Source organism: Mercenaria mercenaria, chromosome 1 (assembly GCF_021730395.1).
Source record: "Mercenaria mercenaria strain notata chromosome 1, MADL_Memer_1, whole genome shotgun sequence".
Classification (NCBI taxonomy): Eukaryota; Metazoa; Mollusca; class Bivalvia; order Venerida; family Veneridae; genus Mercenaria; species Mercenaria mercenaria.
Genome location: NC_069361.1, coordinates 105,587,202 through 105,604,680, shown reverse-complemented (window position 1 = coordinate 105,604,680; position 17,479 = coordinate 105,587,202). Strand labels below are relative to the sequence as shown.

The 17,479-nt window shown below is 35.1% G+C and overlaps 1 protein-coding gene across 2 annotated transcripts in view; it reads left to right on the top strand.

Annotated features, from left to right (window-relative positions):
• Nucleotides 1-7,791: 7,791 nt before the first annotated feature.
• The window catches only part of LOC123527646 (synaptotagmin-11-like), a 106,999-nt gene continuing 97,311 nt past the window's right edge, over nucleotides 7,792-17,479 (top strand). For both annotated transcript variants that reach the window (XM_045307259.2, XM_045307252.2), the window contains exon 1: nucleotides 7,792-8,072. In XM_045307259.2, the coding sequence (XP_045163194.1) occupies nucleotides 8,060-8,072 (13 nt within the window). In that variant the 5' untranslated portion in view covers nucleotides 7,792-8,059. The remainder of the gene's footprint in view (nucleotides 8,073-17,479) is intronic.

Here is a 17,479-nt window from a genome sequence, read left to right as displayed (position 1 = left end):
ATCTTGAACCTTTGCAAAAATACTGTAGAAAGAAATTTGCTTTATATAGATCTAGGATGCTAATACTTGACATGTGGTACATGCAAAGTTAGCTTTTATACAAAAGCCAGTCAACGACCCAAGTCTCAGGGCGTTGTCTGTGATTATAATCTAATTTTAAACAGTAAGCGCATTCATTTCAAAGACGTACTCGTATAGCCAGCAGTTAGTAAAAATAAACCCCTGGACTAGATTCATGAAAATATATAGGTACCCATCTTGGTTTTGATTTTTAGATAACTTTGCTCAATTGATCTTACATGATTAAGATTTAGATTTAACTGCCATGCCAAACACAAGACACAGTACATACTGTAAAAGCAGAAATTTTTGTGAGGGTTTAATTCTCGCGTAAACATTTGGTATAAGTATAATGCAAATCAAGGAATAACCACTTACGGCTAATTGCGTTGGGTAAGCTAAATCTTTGGATATGTGGGCTCGATTGTGTACCAAGAAATCGCCCGGTACAACGATTTCGCCCGATTTGTACTCGTTGCAGTCGGGCTAGTTGCGCGCGCACCAAACTGGTATAAATGCAGGGCATGCCGAATAGCCCGATCGAAACAGCACGGCATATGTCGGTGTACCGATCACGTGATTGGAATAGATCGGTGCTGTATGAATCAAACCCACGCAATGTCTTATGCTCTGCATTTGAAAGTTTCGTTCATCATCCTCTTTTAGTAACAAAAATTCAACCGTCGAGACGAACCGGAATTACGAGTATATATATATATAATTAAAACCGTAGAGTTACTTCATTTTTCCTATTTTAGCGACACATTTGTTCTTAATAAAGCAGCTTAAATGATCTTCTTTCACAGATTTTTCGAAGTAGACTTATTCTTTCTCCGACTTTCCATATGCTAATGAACGTCTTATTACTATTTTCTATTTTACGCCGCGAGACAAAGAATTTAGTTCAAAAATTTAACTTACTACCCTAGTTAATAGAAAATGTGATATATATTTATATAACTAAATGTACATTGAACTGGAATAAATATGTATAAACAAAAAAATTTAGGAATATTATTTAGCATGTGAAGTTGTGTGTCTGTTGTTCCTGTTGAGATTTCACTCAGGCAGACTAGACTTATGGCCCTTGACTTAGTCAAATTATGTATAAAGGGCATGAAAATTGTGTTGTATGAATCTTAAACCGTCTTATCCTAGGGTCTCGAAACATAATAGGAATATTATTCAGCATGTAAAGTTGCGCACCAAGGGTTTTGTTTTGGATTTTTGTCAGTCAGACTAGAGTTATGGCCCTTGATTTATTAAAATATGCATAAAAGGCCCACAGGTTTGTATTGCCTGTTTTTCAAAAGAAATATTTGACCAAAAGCCATTAAACCTCACTGGATTGTCACTCAGCGTGTGAAGTTATATATCTGGGGTTTTGTTTAAGAAATAATATATCTCATTAAGTGATTTGTCGCTGAATAAATCATTGTTTGGAGATCAGATGCGAAGGAATTATATCACGAAGGCACAGCCCGTGTAATATAATAATACGCATCTGAACGACAAACAATGATTTTATTCAAGAGCAAATCACTAAATGAGATATATTATTTCGATTCTAACACGTTAACAAGGACTTTAAAGTACATCCTTGACGGCATTCATTAAATATTTGCCCGTTTTCAATCGGTTTCTTTTCCAGCGCACCGCTATGCCGTTTGACGCTATGACGTAATAATTGTGACGTCAGAACAGTGAATTGTATAATAATTCTCTGTTTTCAGCCTTCTTTGTTTAATAGGAAAATGAATCGGATCGTGTTAGAATTGATATTTTATTCAGCCAGACCAGAGTCATGACTCTAGACAAGTACAGTTATTTGAGGCTTGTCTTCAAATAGATGACTTTATCCGGAGTCTTAGATGGGAGACAACTCTTCTGGGCATATTAGTTTGGCCAGCCACGCTACTTTGACATCATCAGCTATACGTCATTAATGATAGCACGCGATAACTTTCTTTTTGAATGGGATTTCAGCGAAACAGGTCACGTTTTTATGGCTTTTACAAAACTTTTAAAAGACAATTTAAGATTTTAAGGATTGATTTGCGCATTTTATTTATTCAGTTATAATTTAAATGATTTATGCTGTTTAGAATATTTTTAATGAGATGAGATATGAAATAACGGTAGATCTAGATCTAAATGCATGGAATGGATTGCCGGAAACGGTTAAATATCACGTCAGAAGACTCGAGCAAGGAATGCAAATGCTCATACTGCCATTACTGTTGGGAGCGCTACGTCCAATCAACGCAGGTGGAGTGAGAGGCGCCAACAAGTTGCCAGCAATCTGGCTACCTTATCACAAGACAGTAACGTTAATGCTCCGACAAACAATGCATTAAGCATTTCAAATGACAGTTTGGACCCTTTCAATCAGAGTTCTGGATCTAGACCAGATCTGCGATGCTCCGGCAACACCAACCGGTGAGAGATACAACGGTCTGTGATAACGGACAAAATGAATTATATCAGCCTGGTGTACAAGACTCGAATGGACAAAGTGCTAATTGCCAAATCCAAGCAGCGTACTCGAATATGCAAGTCATGGAGGGACAAAATGTAGCAGCTCCTTATTGGAATAATCCAGTAGTTATGCAATATTCGGACAATGGAGATAATTCCGGTTATGGCAATACATCCAGCGTATTGTGCACCTGGTGTTATGTTTGCAGTTTCACGCAGCCAGACCAGAGTTATTGTCTTTGAATTAGTGAAAAACATACATGAAGTGCTTAAATGTTTCTGTTGCATATATAATTAGGTCCTCTCCCTTTGATTAAATTAGGAGCACTTGGCAGCTAAAACAAGATATACTTTTAAACGCCTTGAACCGCTGCGTTGATCTTCATCAAATATGGTTTATACATCAATGTATAATCCTCTCTAACATGTGTTCAATGGGGACACTTAGTTCCTATTAGGGACCGCTAGAGCTAAAAACAGAAATACCTTTAAACGGCATCTACTACTCTTAAACAGCTTGATGGGTCTTTATCAAGCTCGGTCTGTTGGACTGATATGAACTTTGTTCGCCTTTTAAGGGCAAAAATAGGAAACTTGTAATGAACTTCTTTATGGATATTCATAACACTGCAGATGCATTGTAAGATCCTTTCTCGAATTTGCTCAAATATGGACACTTGGTCACTTCTAGAGACTGCTGGAGCAAGTAGTACATTAAAACGACTTTTCGTGAACCGCTTGATTGATCTTCAGTTCAGTTAAATTTTATTCCAATGTACATGGTGTGTATGCATATCGGATCCCTCTCTGTGGTAAATGAGAAAACGGATCCCTCTCTGTTAGCGCACAGGACTTTCTATGTGGTAAACTATGATCTCCAACATTGCCGCTTTGTCGGGAATCTCGGGAAATCGAAATTTTCGTCCTGAACACAGGTTTGTGCATAAAAACATATGACTCACGGGAAGACGAAGCTATATACCCTTGCCTCTTATCGTTACATTTGTTTTATTATCAGTTGTCACAAGTTCATACGAAGATGGAATGTAGACGGAGGGTACCAACTCGGATGAACATTAGGCCATGTTTATGAAACTTAATACGACTTTCATTGAATATAGCAATTATCTAGTACCTTAGATGTGAACTCGTTGATCCCATCTAATTTGAAAATACACTTTATGTGGTTATTTTTTATCAGCGGGCTTGTAGGCGTTGTATAAACTTTCTCTCTGCCATAATCAATTTATTTTCTTAGTTCATTATCCTGCAACCATGTGTGCTTTCGCTGCATTTGAAACATTTATACGATTATCCTGTTGTTTAGTTTATGTTTTACGTATATTTTTGTAACGTGTGTCAACTCCATCAGGTATCAAACGTTTGCTTAAGAATGTTATCCAATAATCGAAATAACTATACCACAGACCACATTCAATTAATTAACCGGACATGAGATATAAGATAATCCTGTAAAAATATAAAAGCTGTAATAACCTGTACTTCATTTTTTATACAACAATATAGATTTTACAACTGAAGAATTCACTAACAAACTGAGAATAAAAACGAGTCTCTATAAAAACAGTTAAAATCGTGCAGAGTAGACACGGTTGCAAAAAAACCCTAAGAGCTGTAAGAATGAAATGTTTCAGCTGTAAATATTCTGTCTTGAAGTTGTCGAAAATTTATAGGTGTTGAAAAATTGGGCATTATTCTATGGGACAAAAGCGGAGTTATAAAATGTTTTAGGCTGAATTATAATTCTCAAGAAAGGGAGGCAAGTACTATAAAAAGGTCAAGACAAAATAAATGACCAAGTAAAAAGAAATAATAAAAAAAAATGATATGTATCATGACTGCATAATTTAAGGCTTACGAAGTAGTAACTATGCATCAGATCTTTATTATAATAATGTTTTTGGCATGAAAACATTTTATAATTATTTCTTTTAAACTTATCATCTTCACATATATTATAAATAATTCATGTTTGTACCTGAAAATGTACCTTTACAACTACTTTACATGTCCTAACAATTGCGAGGGGTGTTCAATAAATAACCCCCAAAAATCATTTTTATTCATGAATGAAACTGTTACATAATAAAGATTATATAGGGAGTATTTAGCTGATATGTCAACATAATAAGTAAATACCTGTTCCCTGGCAACGTCATTTGACGTCATTCAATCCAATTTAGTGTTGCTTTTTTACTCTTTGCATTCGCTAAACAATTACCTGCCACTAACTTATTTTCAAAACTTCGTTTTCCTATGTCGGGCAAATATTTACGTCAATTGTACGTGTAGGTGTTACGTCAACAACATCAGATTATGAATGTGGCATCATTAAATTGCTTGGCAGGCATGATCTTCTGGTCATCGCCTCAAAATAAGTTTTTAATGGAGATAAGCTATATCTTGCGTTCTGAACAGAAAGTCAGAAATTGAGAGACTTGCTAAGATGCCTAATGTGCTGAAGAAATTTACATTTGAGCCGCGCCATGAGAAAACCAACATAGTGCATTTGCGACCAGCATGGATCCAGACCAGCCTGCGCATCCGCACAGTCTGGTCAGGATCCATGCTGTTCGCTTTAAAAGCCTATTGCAATTAGAGAAACCGTTAGCAAACAGCATGGATCTTCACCAGACTGCGCGGATGCGCCGGCTGGTCTGGATCCATGCTGGTCGCAAATGCGCTATGTTGGTTTTCTCATGGTGCGGCTCATTTTATCTGTAGTATGGGAAGTTTAAACGTGTCCGGAAGAAAATCATTGACGACTTGTGGTTTAAATGTCCAGTCACGTTTTGAAAATAAAAAAGTCATTGATATGAAACGATGCATCGCCGTTCAGTGTCCCATTTCATCAATAAGATAGGAATATAATGGGAAGACATTTTATATGTCCGTAGAAAGGTTAAAAAGGATTTAATGGAGAGTAACAATGAACAATTGTTAATCAAAAATTGTATTGACTACACAGCGTCGTTATAACGATTGGCCGGTATACTGGTAGGTACGTTGCCATACAAACGATAAATATGTAATGTTTATATTTTGAAATTTGTGGTTAAAGTATTCATATTACATATGCTTTGATCTATCATATTTTCAAACTTTTAACAAAACGGACAACAAGTAAAGAATTCTGAGCACTAATATCTTATATTATATTTGATATATTATAACAAATGTGTATAGCGCCCTTTTCATAACAAATACGTTCACGGTCGATTAAGACACAGAGAGAGAGAAAGAGAGAGATTTTATATACAAGCAGGCTCTTTGCAAATACACAGCCTGGTTCTTTAACGTGCCAGGTGTGAAGGACCGACGCACGCGAAGCCGTCTTTCCAGGAAAGACTTAGTACTGACCTCTTAGTAAGGTGGGGCATAGTGTGGTACCACTAGACCACTGGGTCACCCTTTTCCGATCTTTATTAACACCCTTCGTAAACTTTCGTGATAAAATTCCAGTATTTTAAAAGATGTGGTGTATGTGTGAATTTCTCTTATATCCCTTCAAAAATGCATTAAAAACAGCTGACATTTCCCGTGTTCCCGTTCAAAAATTATGAAAAGCTACCTTAAGTTAAAAAGCAGTTAAATTTTACACCTGTATTTTTGAGACCTGAATGTTTCATAAGAATTTCTTTTCGCTTTCCACTTACCGTTTTTTTTACAGTTGTAATGTCAAAAAAGACGATTAACTGTCCTTTTGTTCATACAAGTATGCCAAACATCTGTAAATGATTCATATATTCCGCGAGAAGGCTTTTCTTTCGTTGGTATGGTTGAGATATAAGCAATATCATTGCAGTTATACATCATTTTAAGGATCTCAAATTTGATAATGAGATAAAAGAATGAAATGTTTTATCTTGATCAGTTTTGAATTTATCGTAAATAACGATAGTACATTTCAGCCATTTTCAGGTAATATGGAATTTAGCAAGCAAGAAAGTGAAATACGTGTAAAAATACATTTTAGGGATTTTCCTATGAAAATCATGCTGTCCATAAAATATCATTGAGCCGTGCTATGAGAAAAACAACATAGTGCATTTGCGACCAGCATGGATCCAGACCAGCCTGCGCATCTGCGCAGTCTGGTCAGGATGCATGCTGTTCGTTTTCAAAGCCTATTGAAATTAGAGAAACCGTTAGCGAACAGCATCAGGATCCATGCTGTTTGTTTTAAAAGCCTATTGAAATTAGAGAAACCGTTAGCAAACAGCATGGATCCTGACCAGACTGCGCGGATGCGCAGGCTGGTCTGGATCCATGTTGGTCGCAATGTTGGTTTTCTCATGGTGCGGCTCATAAACTGTTTCGAGACATCATCAAAATTCCAGAAGACCTGTATAATGATGCATGTCTTATATCTGGCTGTCAAATAAAAGACGGAAATTCAAGAAAACAACTTTATTATGAATTTTTTAGTTCAAACCATGGAATACTTAAAGGAATAATCCAGATTTATGTAAAGTTTATTGATACATTCAATTGTATAAAAGACCAAAACAAATTGATTCATGAAGTCTGTAAAATATAAAGAAATTACTCCGCAGCAACAAAAAAAATGGCATCAAGTAGACGGCTTAATTGTTATGTAACAATAATAAAAAATTATTATTATCATCATTATCATTACCATTATTTTCATGATTGATAATTAAAAATGGTATTATTATAAAAGTATTAAAGGTAGCAAAATAGTAACTTAAAGCACGCTGCATTTTCACAGTTCTCAATATATTCGTTATAAAGATATCAGTAGATCTATGAATTCGATATTTGATGTGTTGCTAGCTGCTTAACAACAAGTTGTAAATTTATTTCAATAAACTGCAACCGCGTTTGCAAAAATAAGAGTCATTTGAACTTGAAAATTACATATCGCCCAGTGGGGGTCGCTTTTAAATTGCTTGTTTATAATTATTCAAGATGAAATGTCTGATGAACAACACCATGGTCAAGACTACAAAGTCGATGTCATTGGCTTTGTTGATTGATATCGTTTTGTGTATAAATATGTTGGAATGAAGACAAATTACTTTTCGTCCGTTTGAAATACATTTGAGACTATTTTTTAGCAAGACCTCGGTTCGTGGTTTGGAAATCCTGCAACAGTGTGCTTTATTCTTCCATGACTTGTCGTCAGCCGCACGCCTGGAACTGTCGTCCAATAATTACCTGTCGTCTGCAGTTGTAAGCGTCTCACAATCAATATCACTGGACGCTTTGTCAACCTACAATTCTAGGCAAGATTGAAATGTGACGATACTGGAAGCATTGAAGAAAAATCACTGCAAAGCATTTCTGAATATCTGAAATATCTGAATATTACTTATTCATATATGTCCGCGGATAGTTTACTTTAAACAAAATTGTACATGATAGAATAATATAGATAGTATTGAACGCATTTTACATTAGAAAGAGTTTGAGGAATTTATAATTTATTCTTGCTGCGCATAAAGGGATTTACTTTTAATGCACGGGATCTGGAAATATGGGCAGGCGAGGTAAGAAAATACCTTTGTAAATTGATGCGTAATTTGTGATGTATTTCGAATTAAATTTGCAATTGTTCTATACCAGTCTTGTGTCTGTCTTATTTCAATAGAAATTTCAGACAAGGCTTTTTCAAGTGCAGTTTAGTTATTAAACATGGTATAAAATTACCAATAAATTGTGGTGGGTTTCTGAAAATATAATAAATGTTTAAGACAGTATTTGAAATAAAACTTTATTTGGATTTTATATTTCTCTTTAAAGAAGATTATTACTTTTCTCTTCATGTTTGACATATGTTTAAAACATAAATAGGCACAGTCGTACAATATTTGAGATAAACTTAAGTTCGAGAATAAAACAATATTCTGAAATAGTCTTAAAAATGCCAACAAATAATAATTGTAAAATGATGTAAGAAGAACTTGATTCATAAATGACGAAGAATTGTCTGACGAAAGGAAACATTCTTTGTGCGTGCAAGAATACCTTGTTCGCTAGGAATATTATTCCGTTACAAGAAAGAGAAAAAGATTGAGAAGCAGTATGGAGGCAGTATGATCACTGATATGAATTTTTATTTTGTGTTTTTGAATTTTCATGCGTTGAGTTTTCAGCAGTTTTATTTTTATATTTTATTAATAGCTATTAAAATTATTATTTATTTAATGTTGCTACGTTACTTCCGCTACACAGGTTAAGAAAAATATGTACGCACTATTTTCGTTTATCATATGATGAGTTTTTGAAGACGGTCTTGAATTTTATGGAATAAAGACGTTCTTGATAGCAAATGAGCAACAACTTTTGTAATTAATAAATATTTGTCAATCAAGTGCTAACTGCGATGCAAATAACATTGTCTTCATTAGATTACAATTAGTTACCTAAAGTCACTAAACTATCGGATTTCCGTTTAGTAGTATGCTCGTAAATCACGAAAAATGTTCTGTTATTGCCTTAAATGTAATCATGAGTACATATGCGCATTATCGTAGTAAAAATGCATTCATGAAAAGATTTAAAAGGTGATTTCTTAAAGATTACAGATCACTTCATTTCAAACTGAGTTACTATATGTGTAGCAAATTTCGTACTAAGTTAGAGCTGCTGTTCTTGATGATCTTGGGATAGGTATATCTTTTAAAAGGGGCAATTTTGAAAACAAGAAATGTTGAAATATGCAATTTAATAGATAATTTATTAATTAGAGGTTTATGTAGTTTATAATGCACCTTTTACACTTAGCATGGCAGAGACAAATAAAGACAAGCAGGTGACTGTCATTTTCTTATGTACATATTCTTTCATGTTTCTATGAAATGCCCAGACAGTCCTGATTTTCTCCAGTCTTGACCCCTGGTCACATTATTAAGTAAGGCATGTGGCGACAATAATTCGAAAATTCGATCAGACGGTAAGAAATATCTCATGGAGCAAGTGGTGTACTTTTAGACTTGCCGGAGGTGCAACTCTGATCTGACAATATAATAGTACATATATATATTTATGTATTCAGTATATTAGTATTGTACTCAAAATGTTCAGACTGAAATTTAAGAGCTTTTTCAACTCCTTGTCATTGTTTACATATACAGCACAGAGCAATTTTGTTCTCTTTTTTAAGTGTCAAAGGTACAAAGATTTCTGAGTGTATACTTCTGCAATAAATGATATTTATGAATCCACCTCTGTTTGATTAGCAATAAAGAAAAGACAAACAATTACATGAATTGAAATATTGTCATTTTAATGATAAAATGACGGATAACTATATACTATCCTAAACAAATTACCGTAACAAAATAATAGACTGTATATTAAAATATCTGACTATAATATTGTTATTGAGAATCAAAGTCGGAGGGGTGTGGGGCGGGCGGGGATGGGGGGGGGGGGGAGTGGAGAAAAACCGCCAAAATTGTGAACCTTTTGTTAGGCGACCAACAAAACGTTCACAATCTCTCACTCCCCCCACCCAACCAAAGCGTAAATTCTTATATTTACTAGTATATGACGCCCCAGCCTCCCACACACCCAGTCCCCGACAACCAGGGCAGATGAATGGGTATTATTTCTGCTAATGTCTATCGGTCAGTTTGTCGACCAGTTAAAGCTTTGACATGCCTTTTGATTTTCGAACATTAACTAGGCATTAACTAGGCTGTGCTGACGCCTACAACTGACAGACATCAACGGATAAGAACCTGTGGGCAGTAGATGACCCCTCTACTGTTGTAGGGTCAGTTTATTGGGTTTTTAGTGACCCTCCACATATTACCCGGGTCAATAGGTTGGGCGGGCGATGCGTTAGCAATATCCGCAAATGACAACATTTTTCAAGGTATAATGTTTATTCAGGCAAACTCGACTTGAATTAAATATATTGGTTCTAATACCAATTATATCATTTTAATTAAAGTACAATGTAGTTTTGCTGTGAAAATCAAGTCACCGATGCGTCCTCATTTCCTCAGTTTTCTTTTCAATTTTTTTGTGATTTGATTTTATATGTCGCATTCTTTTCATAAAACATCATACATATTATTGGTTTTGAATGGCAATGTCATTCTCTTATTGTATTCTTTTTTATTGTGGAAATAAAAGAGGATCAGTGTAATAAATTCGAGATAGCATCTTTTGCCGCGGTATATTTAGTTTGAATATAATATAAGGCAATTATAGAAATAGGAAAATATCGATAAAATGATCCATTCTGATTTTTTTATAGTCCTTGACTAATGATATAGCGTACCTAATACGATATCTGACCACAAGCAGAGGTCCATGTACATGCAGCGCATAAATGCGCATTTTACATTTTAATTCATTATTCTTGTACAATACGACTCGACATCGCCACATTTATGTCGCACGTCGTGTCGCATTGTCGTGCATCGTTTCGCTTTGTCGTGTTGTAAACACTTTTAGTTCGACTCACGACATGCTATACGACATACGACGCGACACGTGGCACGATGCACGGCATTGCGACTAGTCGCGTGACATTAATGTCCCGTTGTTGTGTCATATTATCGCCCGTCATATCATGTGACGAGCGTCGTGTCGCATTTCGTGCTAATTAAGTGTCGTGCGTCGCTTCGTATTGTCGCTTTTACCACTGCTTGTTAGTCTATACAGTTTATGAATACGAGAACGGAGTAGTAATCAGAAATATTTCAGTATTTACCTAGGCGTCACACATACTTCTCATTGTAATGTATAGTGAAATGCCGATGAACTTAGATAAACATATACGAGATAAATAGTTCATTCTGTTTATTATAAATGTGTAATTTACAGTACGCGTACATAAAATATCTGATTACAAAAACAATATACGTGTACTCTGAGGACATTACAACAATTGCAACGGACACAAGTTATATTAAAAAAAATGTCAACAAATTTTTAAATTTATATAACGGTATGTCAGTCCTTTAATCGGCATTAAAGCTTATCATATGTGAACATCATTAAATGTAAAAACCGATAGTAACTCATTTTTGCTTCGACTTTCTTCCACTTGTATTTCATTTTCATTTTAAGTTACCATTGTTTGATAATGAGATGGTACGTTGTTAAAAATCGACCTCTGCAGTAAAGATAGTCTTTATTTTTCAGAATACTTTGTTGACGATATGTGTACATAGATTATGTGTAGTTGAATACATTTGACCATTCTTTGATGGAAGAACGGCATATGAGATTTTAATGTCAGTGTATTTGTTTTTGAGTGATGGTGTTTGAAAATGGATAAAGTTGGTACACGTTCATTATGAAAATGAATACTTCATTGACTGTCTGTATTTCAAGATGTCTTGTGAGATCTCCTTGGTTACTGGCATTGTTTGCGAACTAACTGCTTTTATACACTTCAAAGGAAATTCTCATACATATTTGATTGTTTTATTATAGCAACATGTAATAATAAACGATTGTTGGAAGACGACTATCTAGGGAAATCAAACTTCGTGTTCAACTGAATATGGACACAAACAAGTGGGCCTAGTTGAAGATGAATTGTTAACTAGTTTGTTCAAACGAGAAATAAGTCAAAATTTGACAAATATTTATTGTACAAAGTAATGTAAATTATTTAATTTCTTTTTAATTTTAAACAGTAGAATAAAACAAGCCGCATGATTTCAAATAATCAAGACGGAGCAAATTTTGAATGAAAGTTCCAGTTTTGTATGTTCTGGTCATTGTAGTCGTTGCCTAAAATATACTGCACATATCACTAAAATTTAAGACTGTATGAGTTTCCCCCAACAAATACCGTTACTAGATTTGCAAATGCATTGTGTTGCCCTTTCTTTTAAGACGCTTTTTTCCAAACAACAGAAAGATTCGTTCTTGTATACCTGACAGGATTTTTGTGGGTGCTAGAAAAACTCGTCTTGCACCCCAGGGTGTAAGATGACTCAAGTGCGATAATTTATGGATGAATGCGTAAATTCATACGCTACTATGTTTGTTTGTATATAAGTTTATTTTAGCCGTCACCTGTAACCCATATGGGCGACTCCTTCAGAAGACTGTCAGTTATCTTAGTGGGAGGATAGTGCAAGATACAGAAGATGCTCTTATTCCAGAAGCGTCTCTGGTTCTTTAGCGTGCCAGGTGTAAAGCACCCATACACAGGACTTTTATCCCAATGTTAGTAATTTTTAGTTGGCAGAAGCGGGAGCTCGAACTCACGATCCCTGGTTTCGTAGTCAAACAGTGTTACCACTGGACCACCGCGTCCGCTCTTACGCTACTATAAAATAGTGCCTTAAAGAAAACATTCGTTTTACTTTATTTCTTCTATTAACGGAAGAGTACGGCATACAAGAAATAAATCTGTCACTAGTTGAATGTGCGGATGGAAATATCTGGCTCGAGGGTAACTGTTTAGGTGGTAATGAGGCTCTGTCGAGTTTCAATCCGCATCTTCAACGAGTGAAATATTCTTATAGTCCAAGTAGTTTTCTTAATACAGTGTTGGCGTAGGTCACGAATGCCTTAACACATATCTTGGCATTTTATATCCATAAATAAAAACAAATTCACCCAAATTATACGGTATTAATAAATATGCTTCAGACAGCGTTTTCATGCAGTAACTTTGCGTAGCATTCTTTTTGCATACATGTATAAAACTGACCCGATATAAAAATGTTATATTTCTTTGCTTTAAGAATAAACGTTTTGCAAAAATGGTATTTCCTACGAACTTACTGACAATTTTTTATTTCAAATATACACTTTCCTTTTAAAAGGTTATTTTATCAAAAGGCCATAAATATTTTTTTTTTGTATATTAAATACAAGGTTTCGTTGCCTACAATATTTCTCCTACGTTTTGAACAATATGGTTGAATGACACAGCACGAGTGACAAGATAATACAAACGGCTAATCCAGCAAACGATCTACATAACGAAAATTGTCAGTAGTGATTACAAAGAAGACAGCCATCTTAACTCGTCCTACACCGCTGACACTTGTCGGAACAATAGCTCTACCAAGCTGAAGTTTCAAACCAGTAAAGAAAGAAGTAATATTTAAAGAAAAACATTTAGAATGTGTATGGGAAAGGGTAATGTAGCAGTGAAAGGAGGTTTGGGGTTGGTGTGTTGTGCTGTGGCGTTGACGGGCTTCTAAGGCACAAGAATTTAAAGTGATGGGGGTGGGGGTGGTCAAAGTGGGGGGTCAGGGTTGTATTTTAGATTGCAGATTGTCTGATCACCGCCCTTCTATATTCAAAGATTAAAGTCAGTACCTTGAATAGTGTATAAGTTATGCTCCGGACTCGAAATACAAAGGTCGTATTTGACACTTGAACCGAGTTTGTGACCTTGACCTATGACTTACCCAACAATTCTGTACATTGGTTCATCGCAGCCTAACTATAATAGAATTGTTAACAGTACCTTGATCTGCAGTGTTGTATTCTGCCTAAGTAGATTTTTGCCGGGCCAGGATCCCACGAGGCGCTGAGGCCGAGTTTTATCCGACCTAGCGAAATCCGCGAAAGCTGTATTTATCATTGCAGATCAATGCCCTGTTTTAAATACCCTAAATTATAAGCGTGATTTCAGCCAAAAATGTAATAAATTTAGATAAATTGTACTTAAAACCTTGAATCGTTATTAAGTTATGCTCCGGAAACGAAATTTTACGGGAAAAAAATGACCTACATGTTTCCTTTGTGATTCCGGAAACAAACTTTTGTGGGAAAAAAGTAGCAAAACCATATGTTTAACAAATAGTACACACCCTGAATCAGGAGCTTGACAAGCTCACAGAACAATTCAAGGAATAATTTTTTCTCAGATAGTGTGTATATATACTGATGTAATGTAAGAGCAAACCTTTGAGATGCAATGTGTGATATTCCTGAACAGTACGCTGTCTCTTCTCATCCATTAATAAAATTGTCTGATTGCCTCCATAGCATCACATTAGTGAAATAATATGACCAACTCGGTAGCAAGAATATATAGGAATAGGGAAACCTGAACAGATAGTATTTAATTTAGTGAATGAAAGCAACAATTAACAGTTTCATTTGCTGGTTCTCTTTATCAGTACATTGCCGCTAACCGTCATGCGTCATCACCTTTCTCTAAGATTCCTGTACTTGTTGATAAAACATCATTTAATGTGCTGGAGAAGGTTTTCTTTTTCCTGTTTAATTGGATTTTACTTTTAACTGACATTATCATGTTAGTGCTTTTCTTAATGTACTTTTAATCGAAATAAATGCTCCTTTCAAATAATCATGTATTGCCTTAATTAGCTATAATTAGCAGGTGAAACACTAGTAAATACAGTTTCAAATATAGTGAGTTAACGTAAGGCCACATATACTATAAAGTAATATGGAAAAGTATGCTTTAGGTGCAGCTCAAGGCAATGAATCGGCAAACTGCGAGTTCGATCTTCCGGCGAGACCAATTATTTTACATAACAATATGACAATATATCTGAAATCATCCATCCTCCACCAAAGAGCCAAGAGCACACTTGTAGTGACAGTTTAGGCTCACATGATAGGAACTTAACTGCCGTGAAATAACTTGTTTACTGTTGAGAATGGCGTTAAATTCATACAAACATGTGTGAGTTTTAATTGCTAAAATACCACCAGAATAAATGTTCATACCGAAATTTTACCCTACCGCGACAAGTTGACATTGAGAGCTTTAAATCCGCTTTCTTAAGCAAACAGTATCTGACACGAACAGTGAAGTTAATACTAAAATCTACTTATAGCCCTACCAGATTAGTTGACAAGTTGACGCTTGCGCTATTTTAAATTTTGTGCTAACGTTTGATCGAAAGGTTGAAATTTGCGAGACAATTGTCATGTCAAACACTGTTCGACTTTTCGCAGTAAATTTACAGCTTCAGTGCTTCATGTGTATATGTGGCCGAAAAGTCATTGGCGAACATGATTCCGTATCTGATACATCACGTGACATATTATAAATAGATTGCCAATAGTTACCTAATTTTCAAAAGGGCGTTAGACTGGTTATCGCTATTACCATTATTTCATAAAATATCGGATTCTTTGATAATTATCATAACGAGGTTGGTCATAAATCCGTTTGCTCATGGTGATATATTATGGTGGTATTGTTCACAAATACCAACTTTGCGATAAAGCTTTAGCATAACTGTATTACAAATAAAAGGAGTACCTCATCGTTAGAAAAAGTTTGCCTTCTCCTTGCAGACATATGTTAAGAAAGGGGGAAAAAATTAAAACAGATATTTTTGAAACATGCTTGTTAGTATATCATATCTACTTCCATCCAGCATGAAAATGAAACAGAAAGCTGTTTTTGAACATCTGCTTTTTTGTGGAAGTGTAGCGCCGATAAAGGTTGAAATAGAGCCTGGAGACGCCATACGAAAAGGAGAACAAATCATACGTATAAATGACATCTCGTGTGCACATGTATGAACGACAACATTACTTTCTTTCTAAATATTAAAAACTGTTAACAGAAATATTGACACGGGAAATAAACAGAAATTATGCCTTAAAGTTCCGCTTGTAATTCGCGAACTCGTAAGTTAATGCGATAACTATATGCCTTTAATATAGTATAGTTTGCAATTCAGGGTTTAATAAGATTCAACATTACCTTTACTGAACACACTAAATCAAACAGAGCCTGTTATCATTTTGTCTGGTTGCGTTCTATGTGTCCGAAGGATCTCCTTATAAAATTTATCATTTATATACTAAATACAACATGTAGAATTCCATTCAAGAAATAATTTATAGCAAAACCGTGTTTAACACTACTTATACACGATGGGCGGTTATACGTCTGGCGTAATAACTTTACGGGGGCGCAGCCGGAGTGAAATTATTTCATATGACGTATAACCGCCAGAGTGTATAAATAGTGTTAAGCCTCGGTTTTGCTATAAATTATTTCGATTCTAATATGTCTTTTATTGTAAAATTTAGATGAAATATAATAGAACTGTTTATAGGCGCATGTATGGTGCACAAATGGTAGGTCGTCACGTTCCGTTGTTTATACACGCCAGGACCGAAATTGATAATACGTCCTATTAGGGCGAAAATGATGTCGAATTATTCTGCCAAGCTAATAACCAACTATGTGTAAATTAATTAAGACAGTTATGCTATGTGACATTTCGTTTTAACATGATTTTATGTAAAATATTTGATCCTTGAAAGCGCTATTTCTCAATGCGTACATGGCGCTAAATATCACGTCGACAAAACGTCAACATAACATCATTGTGATGATTAAAGCATTGTTAGTCATATTAGAATTTATCATTCTAATACGACCCGATTCATTTTCCTATTAAACAAAGAAGGCTGAAAACAGTGAATTATTACTCAACAATTCACTGTTCTGACGCCACAATTATTACGTCATAGCGTCAAACGGCATAGCGGCGCGCTGGAAAAGAAACCGATTGAAAACTGCGCCCTCATGATATAATTCCTTCTGAACTCCAAACAATGATTTATTCAGCGACAAATCACTAAATGAGATATCTATGACCTTGATCAGAATAATATTGAACTGTTTATTATACAATTAAGAAAGTACAAACCGAACGTTTATATAGGGTATATACTGTTGCAGAGCATATCTTCAGTTTATGTATAAAATAAGACCTCACTGAATTTCAAATAACACCATATCGAAAAAATGAAAAAAAAGTATCAACAATTCTAACACCATCTGATTTGTTTTCCTATTAAACAAAGAAGGATGAAAACTGTGTGTTATTTGATGAATGTGGGGGGACACATCCCCCACTTTGTTGACATAATGATGACGTAATACATGTCGAGTTTATGAATAGAAAAGATGACATGTCGAGTTTATGAATAGAAAAGATGACATGTCGAGTTTATGAATAGA